Below are 24,005 nucleotides of genomic sequence, written 5' to 3'. Positions count from 1 at the left end.
TCACTGTGCCACATGTATGTTTTAACATTAAAACATGATTTATAAAATCAAGCCAACAATTGTTATTTTAATAGTTTAGTATTCTATGCACACACAAAAAAGTGTGTATGAAGGCTTTAGGCCACCCTACACATTATTGTAGGCCCAGTTTAACGTGCAACTTCATTTTATAGAATATATGTAGTAGGGGGTCCCTGGTCTGTCTCTCTCTCAAAGTTATGGGGTCCTTGGCTTCAAAGTTATTGAAGACCCCCACTTTACAGCAAATATTACAATTAATTTGATTAAAATAGCATTTAATTAAGAGCATTGCAATAGTCAAGACAAGTGAAGCACAAAGCAGTTTTTTTTGCATAAGACTAGCAAGATATAGTCTGACTTTTAAAATATTTTCCTGAAGGAAGGAAAAATACACCATTATATAAGCCTTAAGTTTAAATCAGCGTATGACTCCTAAGCTTTTGGCCCCAGAATGAGCTTTTTTTTTTTAAGAGTCCACTTCAAACTGCTACATGCCTTTTTAATACACTAACAAAACCTTATCATTAAGCTATTTTGACTTACATTTTTCTAATCTTGTAGTCTCTTTAAGATGCAAGAAAAGCTCCCGTCAGTTGACTGGTCAGTAAAAAGATATCACTGGCCCCTGGTGGGTGTGTGTGTGTACACGTTCATGTGAGTATGCTTGTTTGTTTCGTTTGTAATTTGGGTGTTGATTTTTTTAAATCTTTTTTTCTGATAAAAAAAGTCAATAAAACAATCCTAAACCCCCCCCCCCAAAAAAAGATATAGAAGTCTGCCTGTAGGTTTCCCTTCATTCGTCGTCCTTGTCATGTGAGTTAGTGGTTCCCACATTTCACATCAGGATTCCCAAAGAAAGACAAGAGCACCTGACCTGTTGTTTATTTGTAAAATACATTTAATCCCTTTATATTTGGGCAAACCAAAAAGTCTAGAAGAGCAGAGAGGGGGGTCGAGATGGAAGTGGCAGTGGGTCCTGAGTGTCGCTTCCCAAATGAAAGAGGCATCAACATGGACAGCTAGTTCTCTCACCATCTGGGGAACACTGGACTGCTGATTGACTCCTCAGTCTCCACTGCCACAACCCCCTTCTGTCCAGACTCCATTGACGACGTACCAAACACAGATATCACAATACAAGGAGAGAAAAAAAAGGCATACATTGTCTATCTACATCCTTCATGATTTTCGTTAGTACGTCAGAGCTGTAAATATTACAAGACACTTTTACTGTTTTTTTCTCGGTTTAAGTAGACGTTAACAGGCTAAGGTTTTTAGTTGGTTGACAAAAGCGGTGATAACATGAAAGGGGACGCAAGATGATATGACTTCATTAGAGTGTTTATGATGCGTGGAACGGTTGTGTGTTAGTATCAGCGGCAGCAGGGTCTAGTAACAACAGACTTTAAAAGAAATATTTCCCAAGCCTCCGTGCTCAGCTGCCAGGTGGGAGCGTTCTGATCGGCGGAACCTTGAGCAGGCAGTTTAAGACTGATTTGCGGTCAACACGGTATCTGTTAATGCGACTGCGCTGCCCTATACCAATACCAGTACAAATATTACCACATTAATCAGCCAGAGACAGTCAAAAAAACACACTTAAAGGACGCAGACACAAACTCACGACCACCAGTAAAAAACCTAACGCAGTCGGCAACGACAGCCCTGACGTGGATTTGTGAGACTGACAAATGTAATAATATGGGAGTCGAACACGACTTGGGTTAGGTTTTAATTACAAGACACCACAAGTTGTGGTTTTAAGGGGAACTATGTGCTGGAACTATTTCTTCTCCAGGCGTTTGGACTTCCATGAGCCTCTGCTGGTTGCCTGGCATCGCCAAGGACTTACCGAATGGATTCGATTCCGACTCACAAGGTCCCGGTTTCGATTACATTTCTGATTCAATTTAATGTCAATAACGGTTAGGGAAATTCCAGTTACAATACCAATTTAGCTTGGATATAAAAGAGATTATCAGATGCTGAAAATTGTACAAGCAAGAAGCAACCCTCAAATAATTTTTTTTATAACGCACCGGATTGTTACGTTAAGAATTGTCCCCCAAAAACGTTGGTGGTGGGTTATACATCCATGGTGAAAAGGCATATATTAAAAGATTGATTTCGGCATTTTAATAGTCAATATCAGATCACTCAAACTAAGTTTTTTTTTAAATTGGAATATCGATTATTTGAACCCAGCCCTAAACGAGACTCCACATCTCTTCACTCTTCTTTAACCATTGCTAGTTTTTTCAGGGAATTATTTTTTTTCGGCAGGAATGGGCCTCCGTACATCATGATTTGACTGCACTGGTGTTCATGATATTGTGTCCGCCCCTGTTCTGTATGTGCACACAAATACACGAGCTCAAACGGTTTTTGGTGGTGCATACAGGGCCAAACCAACAGCATAGTAACGTAAGCAGGAGGGCAAACAGCTGGCTGACTCAGCCCTGCATCAGGGACAGTTACTACAGCAACGGTGTCAACCAGAAGAGGTTAGTGGGCTGTGAAGCCAGAGGAGGGGGGTGGGGGTGGGGGAGTACATTAATGACACAATCAGGCCAGATAAGGCAGGGCTAGACTCAACCAGACAAGGCAACGCCAGATTGATTCAGAACGCCAAAGCAAGGCTCTTCCTGCTGCTACAACGGCCACAGGCTGGACTCGCACCATGGGTTTCCTCTACGAGCCTGCAGAGCTGAGCGACCGGGGCCCAGCTGGCTGAAGTTAACAGTTGACGGTTAACAAGCACACCATCAATACTATGGATGCAACAGGAGTGTCAGTCACACCGACATCAGCCAACTTGCTCTAGGTGTAAGCTCTATGGGTCATATTTCAATTTGATCCCTCCGATTTGGGAGAGATGGTCATAGCGTTAAGCAAGTCGCCTCCACAAATAAGTGCACAGTTGTATAAAACCGTTAAAAGTTTTTCTCTTTTAGATCTATCTTAATGTTTTGTTATTTTTTAACTTGCATACAGAGTACACCAAAATGGGTTTCTGGAAATATTTCGTATATAACGTGCTGAAATAATTAATAATGATTTCTCAGCCCAGCAAAAAGCCTGGTAACGTGTCTGCTCCTGCTTCTCCTGTTGTGGTCTGGAGAAAATCACATCATACAAAAAGATTTTGCTCAATATTCAGAATGAATAGTGCTGCCTTTTTTGCGTTTTAACCACCCAATTGAACATTTTTTGACAAAATACGAGATGTAGGTGGTGGAACTATGCCAAAATAGCCTAGAGACATTTGTGTGTTTTTAGATGAATATAAAGTATGGTTTATAAGACCATTACTTATTTCTAGGGCTGCAGCTGTTGATTATTTTCTCAATTAGTTGTTTGGTCTTTAAAATGGTGAAAAATGTTGTTTCCTGAAGCCCAAGATGACGTCCTCAAATCTCTCGCTTTGTCCACAACTCAGAGATGTTCAGTTTACTGTCACAGAGGAGAGAAGAAAACTAGAACATATTCACTTTTAAGACGCTGCGATCAGAGAACTGTGACTTTCTTTTTTCATGAAAGAATGACTCAAAACGATGAATTATCAAAAGAGTTGGGGATTAATTTGACAGTTGACCACTAATCGATTAATCGTCGCGGCTGTCCTTAATTCAACGTTATGCAACTTCATTTTTGTCCAAGGAAATCTTAAAGAACACTACTGAGGGGAAACACCTTCCTCATAGGTTTTATACAACTGAGCGCTCAAGACAGCGTTGGAGACACGATGAACGACAAACAGCCAAAGACAAACCAACAAAATAACTCCATGGGGGCCAACGTGACGGACATCTGGTCACTTTGACTTTGGTTCCAGCTTCCGAGATTAACTGAGATTCCTTTTGTTCGACAGACATCCCACAGCAGTGTGGGTGAAAACCCGAGACAATGGTCTGTGGGGCAGGGGACGCCATCATCTGGTTCAGTCTAGAGCAAAGACAAACAAGCAGAGAGTGCAGGAAGAATACAGGAGAAAGACCTACTGTAATACAATTTTCATGCTTAGGCAGTCATAAAGCACTGTTAATATATATATTTATATACAGTTTATACATCAAACAGTGAAAAATAAAAATAAAAATACATGTTCATAGGCAAAGGGAGCAGTAAAACAACTAATGCGTCACTAAAGGATTAGAGCACCAACTGGTGAATGGCATTCATGTGTGACCGTGTGATATAATATCTACATATCAGGTTAGGATAGCACTGGTCAAATATGCATAACAGCATCTGTGACTAACGAAACAAAAGAATTGACAGTTGTAATATAAAAAAAAAAAAAAAGAAATGCTCAATGGAGGATGGTTTTTACGTTGGTCTTCTCAAAGAGCTGACTAAATCCAGCAAGCAATATATGTGACGTGTTCCTGCTTATAAAAGAAAAAGAAAAGAAAAAAAGAAAGAGACGGAGACGGAGACGTCGTCCTTCCTTCATTTGGCGAGCGTCGCTTTAGTACACCGGGCTGTTGCGGATCCCGCAGCACAACACCATGCTGAAGATCATCTCGAAGATCTGGGAGGAAGAACACAAACACAAGTTGTGATTAGTGTTAAAAAACTAATTCCACATACGTGAAGAAGGTTCGGGAGATTTTGATGACATACACAGAATGCATTTAAAGGAACAAGCCGACTTATTGGGACTTTAGCTTATTCGCCGTACCCCCCAGAGTTAGATAAGTCCATACATACCCTTCTCATCTCCGTGCTTGTCGTAACTCTGTCTGACGCACCCACCGCTAGCCTAGCTTAGCACAGATCCTGGAGGTAACTGGCTCCATCTAGCCTACTGCTCCCAATAAGTGACAAAATAACGCCAACATTTTCCTATTTACACGTTGTGATTTGTATAGTCACAGAGTGTACAAATAACAAGGTCACATGAGACACAGCCATCTCATTGGCTAGTTGTTAGCCAATCAGAGTCAAGCAGCTTAGCTCGTTGAATATTAATGAGAACTGGCACAAATCGAGCTGAGTCTTCCTGCAGGCTTTCTATGCCACGCTAGAATGGCTTGAAACAAGGCAACCAAGACATTTTTTCCACAAAAAATGTTAAGAGTCCATGGTAGAACTTCAGACATTACCACAAAGTAATGGCATACGTGTGGCAGGGCACCTTTAAATGCTGTCCAAACACAAGCAGCCATAGTTAGTAAAAAAGTACTAAAATTGGCAAAATGATCCCAAAGAAAAAAAATGAGAAAAGGTTTGGACCACCATGTTATCGAAAGGTTTGATGTGTGTGATGTTCTCACCATAATAACTGCAACCACCAGAGCGGCGATACCAATCAGGTAGATCTTATCTGTGAACAGTTCATCGATCCTCTTGTGGCAATCCTGCAAAGGAGACACATCAGAACATATCATTCATATCTGGCACATTTTACTTTGGCTTATTAGTATTTAAGTAGTATTCCACTGTACAGCTGCTGTACTAGTGACCAGTTGGGCTGCTTCTTCATTCAGGGCTGGATTCAGAGTTTGGGACAAGCACATGTAAAGAGGAGTTGATACCAAAATTGTTTACGTGGGCAATTGGCCAATCACTAAGCCCCGCCCCCCTTAGCTACTGTTGCTACGCCTGTCAAGCGTTCCAATCTCACTCGGGATATATGCAGTTTACAATCATCAGTCCCTCCAGAAAAACGCGATTATGTGATCGCATAATTCAATGCATAATCAGCCAAAGTATGCGCAAAATATGCGGGGCTTGCGTGATTTCATAATCCCTGCATTTTCGTTTTAAAAAAGTCACATATATCTTAGCAGAAAGTTGAAAAATGTTGCGTTTACTTCACACAAGAGCAGCCTTTTTTCCCTGTTGCCATGGGAACGTTATGAAGTGACGTAATTACGCGACGTGAACATCATCGAAAAGCAGGTGTTGGGGGAATCACTTTTTTTTCTCTTTTTCATCAAACCGCAGTTTTTGCAAGTTCCCGCAATTTCATCGCATAAAATGGCATAAATATCCTGCATATTCCATCACATTTTTTAAGAAAACATGCCGCATTCGTAGGCGAACATTTTCCGGTAAATTTTACGGAAACTTTCCATGGAAAGTTAAGCTGGGGAATTTTGGAAACATTACAATTTGGAAACTTTCATGGGAATTAATGGGAATTTACGAGAATTAACTGGAAATGTTGGGTAATTCATACAAACTCCATCTTATACAAAGTTGTCAGTCTGCTGTAGAATGTTGGATTCTAGAAATGATCTCTGCAGTGGGTGTGGCCTCAATAGCCCTGCAGTATGCTAAGTAGTAGCCCAAACCATTGACCTTTAGCTTAACATATGAGCTAGCATGCTGCCTTTGATTTACTACTCCTGTATTTTAAAAACTAAATGTTGGCAAGTATGTAGTAGCCTATGCTGATTACTGCGTGCATGTCATTGGCGAATATAGGGAGGACATTCAACTGAAGTTGCATTAAATCAGGTTGTTTTAACCAAGATTATGCTGCAAGATGTTTTTTTTCCCAACTACATTTAAGTTCCCTGTTATAGACTAACTAGTATTATAACAAGCAAAGTTAAAAATATCCAGTTTATTCCCATTAATTCCCATATATTCCCGTTAATTCCCATGGAAAGTTTCCAACTTTGAAAATTCCCGGAATTTTCCAACCCTAGTCAGAGGTGATACCCAATCAGCAGAGACGTGTCTGTAAACTCGTGGTAATAAAAAGGCAGAGCGCCTACACACACGACAGGGTGTTCAGGCCACCCCGTGGCCCTAATTTTCCAGTACCACCTCGGACTGAAAATGGGCCTTTACTACTATATTTGCTATCAACCATGACTACATTCTAACCTAACCTTCACCAAGTGTTTTTGTTGCTTTAACCAAAACCAAATTGTAATTATTACTTAACATGTGAGGACACTGTGAATTTGAGGGAGGTTTTCAAAAAGGTCTGAAAATTGTGTTCCTTCCAGTGGAGCTCAGATCTCTTTGCAATGCGTCTTGTTATGCCTCTCAAACCGACAGAAGAAGACTCCTTCCTCCCAAGGGTATCACACTACGCCATAGAGCCCACACATCATTAGGATTAGAGTGTATCTTTCTTCCCGCACTTAATGGTCCATCAGTGAGGCGCCTTGACAAGCCACAAGCGTACCCACCCCACTCAAACTGCAGCTCAAACTAACCAGAGGATCAATCTCACTAACAGACTGTCAACAAAAGAACAATATGTCAAGACAAGTCAATATCACACATCACTGCCCGTTGTTACCTCTACCTACTCAGAACAACTCCTTGGCTGAGGCGTATTACATATGTGTACATTTGTGGACAAATGTATGTTTATTAGACTTTTAAAATCATGAATGAGATTTCAATTGAAACATGCAGAAGAACTCTTCTATATTTAAACAATGTAACAACTATTATTATCATACCAATTACTTTATTACAAATTCTTTCACAGTGGCCTACATTTCCCTTTGCATAACGATTACACCCATAGTTATTTTTTTTTTAAATCAATCCACGTTTCCATCCCCTGATTTCATTGAGAGTAAAGGCAAGTGCTTCTTTTAAAGACATTGGCGTCACACACTGGGAAACATCAATTCCGGAAAACCGAACAAAAGACAATCCTGGCAACCTGCCAGGCTTGGATTGGACTCAGGTCATTTCAGTAATGTCAGCATGTTGCCAAGAAATCCAGTGAGGGCCCCCGTGCAGCACAGGTCCTGAATACAGAGAACGTTCCCTGCACATCGTTCCACTAAGACTTTGCATTTAAAAGGCTGACTTCCTGCTTTACATCAGGGTTTCTCAACCTTTTAAGGCCGCTGCTGCCACACACCTTTGTCACAGCAGATATTTTGACTGGTCAACCAGGTGTAACTGATCGCATTAAAGAAATAGTTTGACATTATGGGTAATAGGCTTTTTTCACTTTCTTGCCAAGAGTTACATGAGAAGATTGACACCAGTCTCATATCTGTGCTGCTGTGAGTATGTAGCTGGAGCCAGAAGAATTCATCATACACAAATTGCTGTTTTTCAAATATAGTTTATTTTCTATTAAAATTAGGGTTGTCAATTGGTTTAAATATTTAACTGCAACTAATCACAAATTTATAAATTGTATCTGTTCTAAATGTACTTAAAAAAAGATAAAGTTTAAAGTGCTCATATTATGCTCATTTTCAGGTTCATAATTGTATTCAGAGGTTGTACCACAATAGGTTTATGTGGTTTAATTTTCCCATATATATAACACCATATATTTGTTGTACTGCACATTGCTGCAGCTCCTCTTTTCACCCTGTGTGTTGAGCTCTCTGTTTTAGCTACAGAGTGAGGCACCTCACTTCTGCACTATCTTTGTTGGGAGTCTCACATCCACAGTAAGTACTGCTAGCTATGTTCTTTGCAGAGCATGGGGGAAGTGCCACACTAGCAGCTAGGCGAGCATTATAATGTTTGTTACAAAGTGACGCACGTTCGTCACGGAAGTAAAGGCTGGACTACAATTGAGTTTGTTTTCTCTGGAAGATGGTAAGTCTATTTGGGGTGGACTTTGGGCTTTTTCACTTTGTAAACCTATAACGTGCACAAAAAAGATATATAAAACAGAAAAAGGAAAGGGAAAAAGCCAAAAAGTATAATATGAGCACTTTAAAGAAATGCCAATAAACCAGAGCACGTGTTTCTCCCATCCTGGAATGCTGTGTGGACTAGCCAGACCCTCCTCCGCAGCGCTGTGGGGGAAAGTCTGCTAATGCCAGACTACGTTAACTTTGACAGCCCTAAAAATACGTCAGAGAAAATTCCCATTCTTCTGCTACCTGCCTATCGACTGACTCCAAGCAGGAAGGTTGAGAAACACAACTTTGAGAGGACATTGTATTGTACAACCTTCTGTATAATGATAAATGTTAACATGGTCAGTTTTACCTTTAATGTTGTATCTGAAATGTAACCTACTCAAACTGCCCGTGTGTTGCTTTCATCTAGATGCAATGTGAACACAATGTGAAGCTGTTGAGGCATCAGAGTGGCGATAGAACTGTCGAGATGGACGATGGCACTTACAACTGTAGTTCCAGCGCTGGGGCAGAGTTCAGTCAGGCCCAGTACGTCTGTGAGCTGTGTGAAAAAGGACGTGCCCTGGCCTTTACCGCAGCAGCTCAGCTGAAACACAAAGACAACACAGTGATCATCCCGCTCCTCCCCACGGTACTCCTTCTGTCGGTGGCTTCCTAGTGTGCTCGTCTGGCAGTGAGCAGCTCTATCAGTTAAATATAGTCAGTAGTAATCTGTTTAAAAAGCAGTACAACACTATGGTTTTCACAAGGTACAGGGAGGAAGGAGGAGTGCTTCTCACAGATTTATTCATTTGTTTATTTACATTATTGATTTCTATGGTGAATATACTGTATATACATGTAAATATGTGTTTTCTTTTTTGCGGTGTTTGCATATATACATATTAGGGCTGTTGAAACGAATTCTGAAAGGCGAATATAATTCGAATAGTAAAAAAAAATCAATACTATTCGAATGCTTAAATGACTATTCGAATGTGATTTTTTTTTTTTTTTATAAATATATTGGCTAACGTTAGCTAATCGCTCGGTTACGTTGTAACCTTGGTTCTCTGAGTGAAGAGACTATCTCTCCAGCTGTAGGCCGCTTGGAGACGGTTCCGATCAAACTAGGGCTGGGAAAGATATCGATATCGTGATATGAGACTAGATATCGTCTTAGATTTTGGATATTGTGATATCGTAATATGACAAAAGTGTTGTCTTTCCTGGTTTTACAAGCTGCATTACAGTAAAATGATGTTATTTTCTGAACTTACCAGACTGTTCTAGCTGTTCTATTATTTGCTTTTACCCACGTAGTCATTAAATCCACATTACTGATGATTATATATCAAAAATCTAAATGTAAAAACATTTTGTGAAAGCACCAAATGTCAACCCTACAATATCGCCACAATATCGATATCGAGGTATTGGGTCAAAAATATCGTGATATTTGAATTTCTCCATATCACCCAGCCCTAGATCAAACTGTCAGTGATTCCACGCCAGCAAAGATGTTTTATAGGAAATAGCATAGGGTGTGGCCGGGCAAGCCGGCGTGTCTTAAAGAAGTATCCACGTACCTGACCTCAGGGGGATCATCACCGTACATATTGAACATGTAACGGTGGAGAGATAGTGTCAATATGATAAAGAAATCCCTCTTCTCACCTTGGCCTACCCGCATGTGAAAACAAAATGCTTTTGTCACATCTGATGAACAATACGTTAGCAGGAGTGAGAAACACAAGGCATTGTGAGGTCTTAACATCACGTAACCTTAGTACAGGGGGAGTGACAGGCTGTGGCTGGAAATCGGAAGAAGGGTGGGAAATAGTTTTAACATGACATCCACCGAGCCAAAATGCTTATGTTATCAATAGTTAGCTCGTTCTGGTTTCCTAACTGCGTCGCGAGTTATAGGAGCTTAGCTGGGAGCTTCATGGAGAAAGCTAAAGTTTATATTAGCTGCCCTACAGCTGTCAGAGATAGCATCGACTTCATATGTTACCTTCTAACAGCTTTATTCTCAGTAACGTGACAATCTGCAAGAAAAAGGTTGCTTATAAATCAGTAAAATAGTAGTGACAGCACTGTCTGGTTTAGTTATAAATGCCGTTAGCATCGTGGCTAACACTTTTGTTACTTAGTTTCTGACAAATCGCTTCGGCTGTGCTTTCTAACATGATGTCGTTGTGCTAACCGAGCACCGTTAGCCTTTACAACAGAGCCGCTTCACTACACTTGTTAGATAATGTTTTGAACATGTTAAGTTAATATTGTGTTTTTGTTTTTTTAGCTTTTATTGTATTTTTAATTTTTGTTTCATTTTTACATGTTAGGAAATACAGCATTCATTCATTCAATGTGAACAGATTTCCAACCCTCACACACTCTTGCCTTCTACCTGATCATGCACGCTGGACATCTATAAACTGCTACACTTCACATCGTCAGGTTTCCTTTTATTAACTTGCATTCTGCTATTTTGATCACAATGATGGTGGAAGTTGATACACTGGTTTGCGGAAGTATTGCCCATTTTAAATTCCCAAAGACTCCACCTTTCTCTCTGAGGATCCAGACAGCAAAAGTCTACAATCAACTGTAGACTTTTTTTCCTCCAACAGCCATACAGCTGACAACTGTATTTTGGAACAGCGCCCATATTGCTGATATTCTGTATCTGGTTGGCCATCTATGTCGCTCGCAGCGAGTGAAAATGATTTGGGCGGCCCGGTATGGGTTTCGCATGCTCTTATTAGCAAAGCTCAGAGTGAAACAAACAGAATATTCTGGATATAATACTGAATAAGGACCTTCAGTATTTGGAGCATGTGGCTTTATGAAAATAATGTGTGCTGAAGTCAGAAGTAGATATGTGTTTAATCAACAGTTGACATCTTCTGCTGTTACTTATAAAATGTCATTCCGGATGAATTAAGTTCCATCTCATTTTCAGGTCGTAGGTACAGTGTGTACAGTAATACGGCTGCTGCTCAAAGCGGTTTCAGGCTTCTCAACCTACAGATTTCAACTGCATCTTTAAAATTTGAGTTATTTCTACTTTTAGTAACTTTCAAAAGTTGATTGGTAAGCATAAATAGGTCCACCAAGAGGTTTGAAAGGATTAAAATAAATAATTCGATACTGGGTTTAGATGAAATGCTAAAACCTAAACCCTAAGTCTTGAAACCTGTCCTTTGATAGGTCCAAGTGCATCTTATCATGTTATATTATAATTATTATACTATATAAACGTAAACAAATGAATGCATGAATACTTTATTTATTTTTTTCTCTAAAGATTCTTTTTTTGTGACAGTGGATAGACATGAAAGGTGGGAGAGAGATGGGGGATGACACGCAGCAAAGGGCCACAGCAGAAGACTCAGCCTACATGGGGCACACGCTCTTACTGGGTGAGCTAGAGGTCGCCCCATGCATGAATACTTTTAATAGAATTGATGATGATTTGTTTGACAGTGCGTGTTCATACCGTCTCATGGAAGACCTTGAGCACGGAGGCGGCAGCCGTCTTCTTGTCCTTGTCAGTGAGGCTTTGTGCCACGGCCTTCTCGTACACAGAGTCGTAGTAGTTGATCATCTCCTTCGACACCTGAAACAGGAACAGAGAGCTTACTGTGGGCTCAGCCTCAAACTCAACACTAATCTTGTAACCCGGCGCAGCGCAAAGCCCAACGCAAGTGTCTTCGCTAGTTTAAGACTGACGCGGTTGTCAATTTCCCGTCCAGCGCCCGCGTCGTTTAAATAGCAAATGCACCTGCGCCCATCTGCGCGCCCATGGGGCGTGCTGGTCTTACAGGGAGGTGTGTTCAGGTGCATTCTGGGCGTATTGCTATCTTAAGGCAGCGGGAATTGATCGCGCCATTGACCAACAAAAACCTGGTCTAAAGTCAATAGCGCAGCATTTCATTGTTATTTTAACAGCGCATTAGTAAAATGCGCCTAGGCTCGTGTACAGCGCGCAAAACTCTATGCTTGTTACACACACAGGGACTCGCAGCAGCACACAAACATGCAAAAGATTACAAATAAAAATATTACGGTGCAAATCTGCCATCATAATAGCAATGCGCCAAGGTACAAACGCGCCTGGCTTTTAAAGGGAATGGGAGATGACACTCTGATTGGTTTATTGCATGTTATGCCCAAAACACACCTACGAATTAATGAAGACACTAAGTACAACCCTTTTGAACCATGCGGCTGGCGCACGGACCCTTTTTTTCGCCGTCAACCTAGCAAAAGTGGATTTGGACACGCCCTAAACACACCTGGGCCAGGCGCTTCACGCCGTGCGCTTAGATCATGGTAAGTACTGTATCAGCAGTGTAGCATTTCAAGTCCAATTCATGATTTTAAAGATCTGTGCAATGCTACAAAAGTTGATTTAAGACGTATTTAACAGTTTTGTCATATTGACACACTTCCCTATTCATTGTTAAGCTAACACTAACCCCAGTTAGTGGCTCTCATGTCTTCCTATTACATTACAATCACAGAGCTCAGCATCGTTTTTTTCAAAAAAGAAATAACCAGCCATCTTTGAAAAAACCCAGAGGGTCATTTAACAACACTTACCTCTGTTCTCAAGCTCTTTCCAGAATCCTTAAATACTCTTCTAACCTCTGAATGAAAAGGTATTCTTTATTTTGTACTATAGAAAAGATTTGTACCTATAACATGTTTTTTAAAACCGGTTTCCCAAGTTGTTTGTCCCACCCTAGTAGCTGGAAATCACTCTTACTCTTGTACAACACAAGCAAAATAGAAACACTTTGTCTTGTCTGAAAATATAAAATAATGCATCAATTACATTAATATACACAAGCATAACTGATTTCGTTTTAATCTTGTTTCAAGACATACAAATTGAGCGCAGACATATGTAATTCTCGGCTACCATCGTTGTTTGGATTAGGAAATGCAATCGCGATGTGGGAAACTGAAAAAAAAGTGGGCCAAATTACATTTAGAACAGCAGCAAGTGTTGTTAAATAACCTTCTGGATTTTTCAAAGATTGCTGGTTATTATTACTTTTTTAGACAGATGATTGGCTCAGTAATGGTAATACACGAGAGGCAAAAACTGAGGCTAGAGTAGCCATGCATATTAAGGTAGCAGGTTAATCCACATTTTTCCCAACCATTGATTCTCATGGCCTGTTTCCATTGCACTTTCTGCTAACAAGGCATATCAACAGAACAGCACAGTCACTCAGGCTTATACTAAGTCTGTAGGAGGTCGGTGACTCGAGTAGGTTTAGTGTGTTCCGTGCCGTCGTCTGCCGGAAGAGCCGTCAGCCTTCATTTTGGCCAACCTGGCTTGCTGGGTCGGAGTCGAACTCAATGACCAATCTGATTGGTGGAGTACTAACCCTGGGAATGGCGAGCGGGATGAGTGACGAACGCCTCTCAAAATCTGACGAAATTCTTTTAAACTGACCTTAGTCGATCTGAAATGAAGACAGATTCAGCAAATGCACGGCCGATTTCATGCTTAAAATGTTTTCAGAAACACGTTTCAGTGAACTATTTTCGTAAAATACGAGATCGTATTTAAAAGCCACCAATATTGGTCAGCTGGTCAGCCTTTTTGTATTACGTCACGCGCACACGCAGAACGTACGCTCAGGTCGGCGTCGCTTCGGTGTGTTCCGAGGCACTTTTTGGACCTCGGGGAGCCGACTGATCAGTCAAAATAAACCAGAATATCTGAAAACACATTGAACAAACATAGGTCCTGACTTTTTGAGGCATTTGTTTCATAAAATGTAATATGTTTCCTTAAAGGACCTGCAAATACCCTGTAGAGGTGTTTACTGACTTTTGGACTTAATGTTGCATGCATCTTGATATATTGATACTTTGAAGTGTAGGTTTGCAGTCTTACTGTGTCTTTGTGCATGAAGCCCCAGATTCCAGCTGCAACTTCACAGGCGAACAGGATGACCAGGCAGGCGAAGAACTGCAGGACAGAATGGAAAAATCAGAACGACCAGTCCAGCTTACCAAGGCTTTACGTTTTAATGAAAGAAAATAGGGTTCTATAAAGTTAAAGGGGCCCCGTAAAGTTTTCTTGTAAACAAACAAAAGTTCAGTGTTACTTGTTAGATGTTGGCACTTCACCCTATACGCATTCATAACAACAAAAATGACAAGGGGGGTACAGTTCAAAAAGTTTTTACATGATAATAAAGAGGCGTGGTTTACATCATAGGCTGTGTACTTGTGTTATTACATTATCTGGGTCACATGACAGTGATATAACCAACAGATTTATCCTGGGATTCATTCAAAACTTTAATTTGTTTCAAAAAGTAATACATAAATACATATTTTTTAAATTTGACTGAAAGAGAAAATTACATTGTTAATCGCAATTATTTCTGGCACAATTAATCGTAAAGCAAAATTTGGAATTGTTGCAGCTCTACTCACAGTTCCCAATAGACACTGGGACTCTTGGATGGCACCATAGCAACCGAGGAAACCGACCACCATCATCACCGCGCCGACAGCGATCAGGATGTGGACACCTGGACAGAAGGACAGCATAGATTGACCGATTAATATCCATGGCAACACTTGACAGCTTTGGTAGAGGAGGGGGTCTTCCTTCAAACACATGACTGGCTGTTGGTTCGGCAGCTCCTCCAGCTGCATGTCAAAGTGTCCCTGGGCGATACCCTGAACCACAGGTTGCTCCCCGGACGCTGCTATGCGGCCGTCCACTGCTCCTAATGCTCGGGATGGGTCAATTGCAGAGGGTGAATTTTAGGGCTTTAACCAACGATTGTTTTTTATTGACGATTAATCTGTGGATTATTTTCTGGACTAATGGATTACTTGTTTTTGTCTCTAAAATGTCCGAAAATGGTCAAAAATATGGATCAGTGTTTCCCAAAGCCCAAGATGACGTCCTTAAATGTCTCGTTTTGTCCACAACTCACAGATATCCAGTTTACTGTCACAGAGGAAAGAAGATACTAGATCATATTCACATTTAACAAGCTGGAATCAGACTGTTAATATTAATGGGCAACGCATCTGGTTCGGCGAAGTGCTGCAAATGCGGAAGTGCCTTAAACCTGCATTCTATCTGAATTCCAGCAGGGGGAAAGGAGGTCGGTTTCTGTAGAAGTCTATGAGAAAGTGACCCACTTCTCACTTGATTTATTACCTCAGTAAACATTTTCATAATGAGTTTATGGTCTCCATCGCTAGTTTTAAGTCTTCTGCAACACAGAATGATGTTCATTTTTTTGACTTATGGTCTCGTTGATTTTAAAATCGGCGATAAAGCAGGGGGTGTTTTAGGGCGTGGCTATGATGTGATTGCCAGTGAAAGTGTGTAACGTAATGTAGAGTGTAAGCAGCGCCTCCCTCACTCCTCCCTCTCGTCTAAAATCGTCACATCGGCAACCGGGATGGCCTCGCCCATAACGGCAAACTCGACGACTCATAGCAGATCTCCACAAACCAATGGGTGACGTCACACATGCTCTGTCCACTACTTTACAGTCTAGGGCTGGAATCAGAGATGTTTTACTTTTTCTTTTATACAAAATGACTCAAACCAATTATCAAAATAGTTGCCGATTCATTTGATAGTTGACAACTAATCGATTACTTCATTCAAAGTTATGCAACTTAATTTTATCCAAGGAAATCTAAAGAGCTTTAGAGCTTTGGAGTTGCTATGAACTTCTCCAGCAGCAGAGCTTTGCAGCTCTATTGAAGTTCACTATATTGTACTGTGCGGTTGTATGTGCCAAATAAATAAAGCTTTTTAAAGTCATTCTGCTTCTTAGAGACAAACAAGTACATGTAAACAGCTGTTACAAGAATGGAAACCACTAAAAGCTGTGGTTTCGAAGCTTTGGAAGTATCCTTAGCCCCATTTTAATACCTGCCTGCATGCAATACCATGTGACGGACAGCAGGCGGCACAATCTTGTTTTCGTGCCAGTAGAATAAAGTGAGTCATGTCCCAGTTATGTTCACAGGAAGTTGGTTCTTGTCTGCTCCATAATTCAAAACATTATCTTTTCCTCCAGGACATTAAACAGGTGCTGCACTTGTTTTTTTTTCCTCTCTCCGCACTTATCTGGCAGCAGCTGTAGAGACCTCCATGTGTTTCCTGTGTTAGGCTGTCGGATGCTTGCAGGTTAATATTTGACTTTGTGGAGGGTGGAGGGAGGGAAAGTCATTTCTCCGACTCACATCTTGCTCAGTGGCCTTTTTAGAAGAACAGCTGAGAAAAAGTGCAAGGCTATTAAAGGTTCAGGTCAAAGGTCTGATATGTGCTAAGCCAGGCAGGGTCAAAGCTGGGACTGGAGAGGAGGAATTCATGGTTATACTAGAGCCGCTCTGTGATTTTCAATATAAAACAAATTTCATATAGATATGTATTCTTTCTGAATGTGTTCAGTATTAATGGAATTATGAAGCCCGTGAGAAAACATTGCTTTAATCCACACACAAAAAAAATCCTATATATCCATGGCCTCTATACCCCATATAATTTAACATTGCAATGGAGTCTAATCGCCAAAGACTAACACATCAACCTATTATGCAACATGTTCATTCACTCTTAAATCAAGTCTCTCTTATGACATTTCATAATGAATAGCTGAGATTTCAATCACATATTTTACACTTTAACATTTTCATCTGATTAAGTAATTAAATATGAGGTCTTTATTTAATTCAAATCGAGCACTTTGGGGCTCCATAAATAACATCAATCCAAGTAGAATTTTTCACATATTGATGTCAGTGAGCACCGTGGGGCGTATTGGGTCTATTGTGCTGCTATCAGGCTGGGAGTGCAGCTCTCTGTGTTCAGCCCCAGCATCATTACTCCTGCTTGTCAGCTCAGACATAATTCGATTGTGGACCACTAACTGGTCCCGTACCCCCCCATCCCCCACCTCTCTTCTCTACCCACAGAGCCGCTCACACACGCACACGCACACACTCACACTCACACTACGGCTAATTTATAAATCGATATCTTGGAGACGGACCAAGTGCTCCCTCCATCTCTTTTATTGTGGCTCTCCAGTGTGACACAGTCCCTCCCTCCCTCCCTCCCTCCATCCGTGCCGTTTGCCCTCTCCATCCCTCCCTCTCTTGCCAACGCCCCATCTCTCCTTTCTATTTAATGCATTCGCTCATTCCAAATTATGCTCTCAATAATTCCATTTACTTAAATGTCTTTTCCTGTCTGACTTGATTTCATTTTCTCGTGGATCCTCTTCCATTATGCTCTCTATCTGCTTCCATTCAGCCGGCCTTCTGCATCTTTCCCCTCGTGCAGCTGATGGATGACGTGACTCGCAGCGTTGCAGCTTGTGCCCTGACGTGTGTCAAGATCGTCACAGATTACAAGGCTACAAAAAAAAAAAAAAAAAGACCACACAATGTGCTAACAAGTAATAATACGCAGCAATACGAAATGGTCTGCCAACTTTACATTTCTACACTCTGGTATTAGATTTGAATTTGTATTGCTCCTCAAGGTGTCAGTATAATTCAACTAAAGTGCCTCTCGGACGGTTGAACAGAGTAACAAGTGGTCACGTTATATGAATTATGTAACTACTAAATAATACGCAGGACATAACTTAAATCAAATCAAAAATCAATGTAATATTTTTAGTATTATTATAATAGAATTGTATTTATAAAGAAAAACATATTTGTCTTTTAAAATAAGCAACATCAAGTATCCATGTTCCTGAAACTCAGCCTAGTGTGTTTGATTTTCCGCTCGCTGCTGCAAGCAACAAATAGTCCCGGTGGAGTTTCTCCGTGACGATGAAGTTGGTACAACAACGCAGCTCCAAATATTTCATGTTGGATAGAGATTGTTTAGTTGATTTGCTGACGTCATCCGACTATTGTTTATTATACAATGAAAGCCTTTCCTTTTTGCTGCTTCCGGATCCTTGTTATATTTTGGTAGTTTAGGGCCGGCCATGTAAGGACATCAGATATTCTGACTTCAGGTTGAGTGCAGTGGAAAAAGGAACGCTACACAGAATGACTTGGTTTTATTCAGTAGAACATGTAGAAGCTGTAAATCGGGCGTTCAAGTTTTTTTTTATGTTAACACTATATTTGATACTAAGGCCTTCCTTTGTAAAATCAATCAGTTCAATCAATCAACATCATGCATTGGCTGGCGGACGACTCAGACTTGTTGACAGCGGCCACGGCTCTTTCAGTCCTCCAGGAGTTTGATTCAATGGACGTTTAAAAAAAAAAAGTCAGTCCAAAGCGGCGCATCAGTCCCCATAGCTTTGGAAGAATTATGTGTGAAATTGGATGATTTTTGTTAAACCGATTAATAACCTTTTTAATTTACTTTAATGGTTGTTCAAATTACTTATTTTGTTAAAAAAAAGTGTTAAGTTGTATTGTGATGACTGGTTTTCTTTGTTCCCGCTCCCAAAAGCAGTTCATTTTTTCATTTGGTATTACCAATGGATTAATGTGTAATGTGAAGCATGGTTGCCACTCTACAGAGCCTCTAGCCTCTTGGTGAGGCTCTTGGCCACAAACTCCACTCTACGAGGTTTTGTTTTCGGCTCGGTTTGTTTGTTTGTCCGTCTGTCTGTCTGTCAGAAGGATTACGGAAGAACTATGGGCCTGGTGTTCATGAAACTTGGTGGAAGAGTGCAGCATGGGCCAAGGAAGAACGCAGTACATTTGAGAGTGGATCCGAATCATGGGGCGGGTACACAAATTACTTTTCATTTTAACATTGTGATATTGGGCATGGGCGTGGCAGAGGTCTGCGCTCTCTGAGGGCCTTTCTAGTTACCTTTGTCTTTCAGCCTCGGCAGGCAGCTGATTACAAGTAAAAAAAAAATAAACTCACTTTATAAACTCACTGTACGCTACCTGCCTGGCAGCAAAATTACGAATCCCACTATGGCCACGCCAAGACCCACTTGGCGTGGCCATAGTGGTCGATTGGTTGGGGTTAGGCATTTGACCTAGAGTGGTTAAGGTTAGTATAGCCGATTGGTCAGGGGATAGGACCTGAACAAATCAGTTTACGTTACCTTGCGTAAGCATGGACGCCTAGCCAATAGTAGCTATTGAAGGGCGGGTCTTGGCGTGGCCATAGTGGGAAAAATATAATAAAAAATATTGTTGCCTGGCACCTACTAGCTGCCAGCATAGTTAGCAACTACAAAACATTACTTTCTGGACCTATCAGACCTATCAAACAGATGTTGTTTGATATTCTGCAATGTACTGCTCTATCTTGAATCACAACCGAGCAGCTGTCTGACTTGAAACGCAACACGCAGCTTTAAAAACCAATAATATCATCCATAGACACGATTGTATTTTTCTTCCATTTAGTTTTTGGATATCAATAATCACACCTGTGGTTAATGTTTATATCTCCATTAACATTTTACATTATAACAGGACTATATTCGCTCTCCTTTTCCAAATAGATAGTTATAAAAAGGCCTAGCTGTAGCTCTAGAAATGTGAATCTGTGGTTTAATGTTGGGAAGCTGTAGTCCGGTTTGCGTGAAGAACAGCATATTAACATGTGGAGCACAGCTGTGGCTCATGAGTGGAAATAACAGTTAGCTATGTACATTTAAAGTTTAAATCCTTTCCTGGACCTATAATATTCCAAATAAAGCCCACCTGCTTGTGAAGAGGGGATAGTCCTCTGACTCTGATTCTATTTTTGTGAGCTGGTACTGTAAACCACCAGATATGTGAAAATTCCTATGCCATGTGTCAAATACTATGGTGTGTCATGTTGGTTTCATGTTCACTCTTCTGGGAATCACCTGAGGTATCCCAGGGACAGCACATGTCTCAACAAGTCAGTGACCATGTGGTTCGCTGCCGAAAAGGAAAGTGAGTCAAGTGGTTTAAGTAATAACTTCCTAAAGCTCCACTAGCCCTGCTCATCTACTGTATGTGAAAGACAACGCTGTGAAAATGGCTGCCAGATGGTTCTGCTGGGATTACCCACTCTCTGCCCAAACAGTAACAGTAACATGGCTGCGTAAATGACCTCGCAGAATGTGGTCTCGTCTGAAAACGTGCCGGATCACACCCATTTAGTAGCTTTCATTTTGCTCCATACAGTGCACCACTGCGGCTCTACTATCAAACCCATAATCTAATTAAATGACTTTTATTGATCTTCTATCATGAACGCATTAATCGTGAACTCAGTATTTGTCAATTCAAATCAACTTAAAGGTGCTCTAAGCGATGTCGGGTGACGTCACTTCTTGTTGACGTTCAAAGTATTGTCAAACAAAACGGAGGCTAGCTCGCCCCTCCTCATCCCGTCCCCTCCCCCTCCCTTCCGCGCACTAACCCCCCCAACCCCCACCCCCAAATCCTTCTTGTCGGTTATTGGCTGGAACGCTGGAACACTGTTTGTTATGTTTGGTGGTGCAGGTTGTTTTTGTTGGCGTTTGTGGAGCCTGGGCTGTCGTGCTTTTTTTACAGTGTGTTCAGGGGACAGGCAGCTAGCGGATAGTGAGGAGATGTTTGCTGTGTGTAACAAAAAATGTTGTAGCCTAAAGAACGCGTGGCATCGCTTAGAGCACCTTTAAAATGTGTAGTTACCACAGTTATAACCTCAGAACTTACAAACCAAAGCTCTAGTATTACGACTTACTTAAATTGAATTACTTTATTTGTTGAATAAATTAAAAAGACCACCAGCACAATACAATATATCCAATACGGCAAGTATGGTAGGCCAAAGTTAAACCAAGAAATGTCTGTCATCTAGGGCTGGGTTTTAAAAAAAAATGATCTTCCTTTGAATGATCTGATATCGATTAAAAAAAATATTGAAATCGATTTTTTAAGAGGCTCTGTTTTGAAGCTAGAGTGAAAATACTGGTATCATATGAAAGTAGATGATCTAAGGAACCCATGTCAAGCTAAGTGGCACTCCAAAGTTAGGTGAAATTTTGGCAAGGGAAAAGCTGCCATGGCCTATTTCACAGATGTATGGTTTTAGGTATACTGTCTCTGCATCGCACCCTCTGCTAGGGCTGGCCAATATATCGATATTATATCGATATCGTGATATGAGACTAGATATCGTCTTAGATTTTGGATATCGTAATATCGTGATTTGACATAAGTGGTGTCTTTTCCTGATTTTAAAGGCTGCATTACAGTAAAGTGATGTACTTTTCTGTACTTACCAGACTGTTGTAACTGTTCTGTTATTTGCCTTTTCCCCACTTAGACATTATGTTCTCAATACTGATGATTATTTATCGAAAATCTAAGTGTGAAGATAATTTGTTAAAGCACCAATTGTCAACCCTAGAATATCGCCGCAATATCTATATCGAAGTATTTGGTCAGGAATATCGTCATATCTGATTTTCTCACTATCGCCCGGCCCTACCCTCTGCACTAAAGAAAGCACTTGTTCTGTCTCAATGTAACTGCTTCGGGGTCAATTCTTAACGTCAACATTTATATTTTTAATAACGCAGCAAGTTAGAGAGTTCCTTTTACAATTTACAGCATTGGTTCTCTGAGAATTTCTTTCCTATCCAAGCAAAATTGGTATAGTAACTGAAATATCCCTGATTGAATCGATAATGAATCGAATCAAATGGGGAATCAAATCGAATCGAATTAGAAAGCAACCCACATAGCCTCATCTAAAATATCAAAATGTTAAAGCAAAACGTTCCATTTTCAGCATCACTGCTGCCTGACTGTAAGGGCGGTGTACACAGTACCATCACTCCATTTTCGGTGGTTAACTTAAAAAAATGTTTGGGCATTTTAAGACAAGTGGAGAACAAGGCACAGCCTGGTGCACTGTTGTTATACACTGAGACATTTCAATTTGAATATATGATTACAGAGCAAATATTTGCAATCCAAAGCGACAGCCCCAGTAAACTGTGATGGATGTTTACGGCAGACTGTTTTACCAAATGTCTTTGTTTCCTCTTCAAAATAAATATTTGACTGATCGTGTTTTTTTTCAACCATATTGCTGCCTTCAAAGATCTAAGTAATTACCTTGGTGAGTAATATATCATCAGAAGCTGTAGTTTCCCTGCAAGATACACACCAAAAAAAAAAGTTTCAACGTTTTTGACGCCTTTTTTCACGCCACGTTTGTTTTTGCTTTTTCCAACGTTTTAAATTGGTAAATTTTTCTTCTACACATTTTCAGCGCTTATTTCTACGTCCCATATTTTCTGATATAAAACAAAAATTTAAAACGGGTCAATGTGACCCGAAGTCAACACAAGGTTAAGTTTTAAAAAAGTTACATGATGATTGAGGCTTGTTATCGGTTTTTCAAACACTAACTGGAAATGACGAGCGGGATGGGCGTGAAAAACGCAACCCATGGCAGCTGATTGGACGATCGCGTCACATGGGTCTGGCTGGTCCCTAATTTCAAAACAGACTGTCATGGCGGCTCGTTCAGAATACAATCTCATATTGTACTAAAATAGTTCACCGAAACATGTTTCTGAAAACATTTTAAGCGAGAAATAGGCCATGCAGTTGCTGAATCTGTCTTCATTTCAGATCGACAAAGGTCAGTTTAAAAGATTTTCGTCAGATTTTGAGAGACACCGGCGAACCGGCCCTCAAGTGGGAGGTGCCGCTGCAGGTCACGTCACGTCACATGCAGAAATGTCAAGTGGGAGAGAGGCTGTCCAGAGCTGTAGGATGCGCCAGCGTCGTTTATAGTCTGGTGTGTGGGAACATTTTGGATTTCATGGTACCTATGATGAAATAAAACAATATATAGAACTGCCACTGTGTGCATGTTTTGTGCAACATGCATTCAATATGCAAATTTTTGCTATCTATCATATGCTGAAGTATATTCTGGAGTGTTAAAGATTAAAAGAAAAAATAACAAGAACCGTACAGAACCGAAAACCGTGACCCTAAAACCGTGATACGAACCGAACCGTGGGTTTTGTGAACCGTACCACCCCTAGTAACTGAGATATAGATCATAGGCCTGTTCTCTGATAAAAACAGAAGCATTTCTTTTTTTATGAAAGAAACTTTTTTGGGGGGCTTTAATTTTGATAGGACAGCTAGGTGAGAAAGGGGGAAGACATGCCGGAAATCGTCACAGGTCGGATTTGAACCCCAGACCTCCGCGTCGAGGTATAAACCTCTCAGTACATGTGCGCCTGCTCTACACACTGAGCCAACCCGGCCACAAAACTGAAGCATTTCTAACCAAGATCAAGATTGTTATCCTCTTAGTTCCGACTACCATGCTCATGATACGTTCCACAGAAGCTTTACTATTTACATAACCTGGAAGGAACTTACCCTTCAACTCCTTTGCTGCTGAGA

The 24,005-nt window shown here is 40.7% G+C and overlaps 1 protein-coding gene across 1 annotated transcript in view; it reads right to left on the bottom strand.

Moving 5' to 3' along the window:
* Window positions 1–3,172: 3,172 nt before the first annotated feature.
* LOC120556427 (CD81 protein-like) overlaps window positions 3,173–24,005 on the bottom strand; it is a 40,280-nt gene continuing 19,447 nt past the window's right edge. Inside the window, exons 3-8 of the mRNA XM_039796037.1 lie at window positions 15,066–15,163; window positions 14,518–14,592; window positions 12,100–12,219; window positions 9,103–9,201; window positions 5,301–5,384; window positions 3,173–4,555 (exon numbers count right to left, since the gene is read on the bottom strand). Of these exons, the coding sequence (XP_039651971.1) occupies window positions 4,493–4,555; window positions 5,301–5,384; window positions 9,103–9,201; window positions 12,100–12,219; window positions 14,518–14,592; window positions 15,066–15,163 (539 nt within the window). The 3' untranslated portion in view covers window positions 3,173–4,492. The remainder of the gene's footprint in view (window positions 4,556–5,300; window positions 5,385–9,102; window positions 9,202–12,099; window positions 12,220–14,517; window positions 14,593–15,065; window positions 15,164–24,005) is intronic.

The sequence above is a fragment of the Perca fluviatilis genome, chromosome 3 (assembly GCF_010015445.1).
Source record: "Perca fluviatilis chromosome 3, GENO_Pfluv_1.0, whole genome shotgun sequence".
Taxonomy (NCBI): domain Eukaryota; kingdom Metazoa; phylum Chordata; class Actinopteri; order Perciformes; family Percidae; genus Perca; species Perca fluviatilis.
The sequence above is the reverse complement of the archived record's forward strand: the minus strand, read 5'-3'. Positions and strand labels throughout refer to the sequence as shown.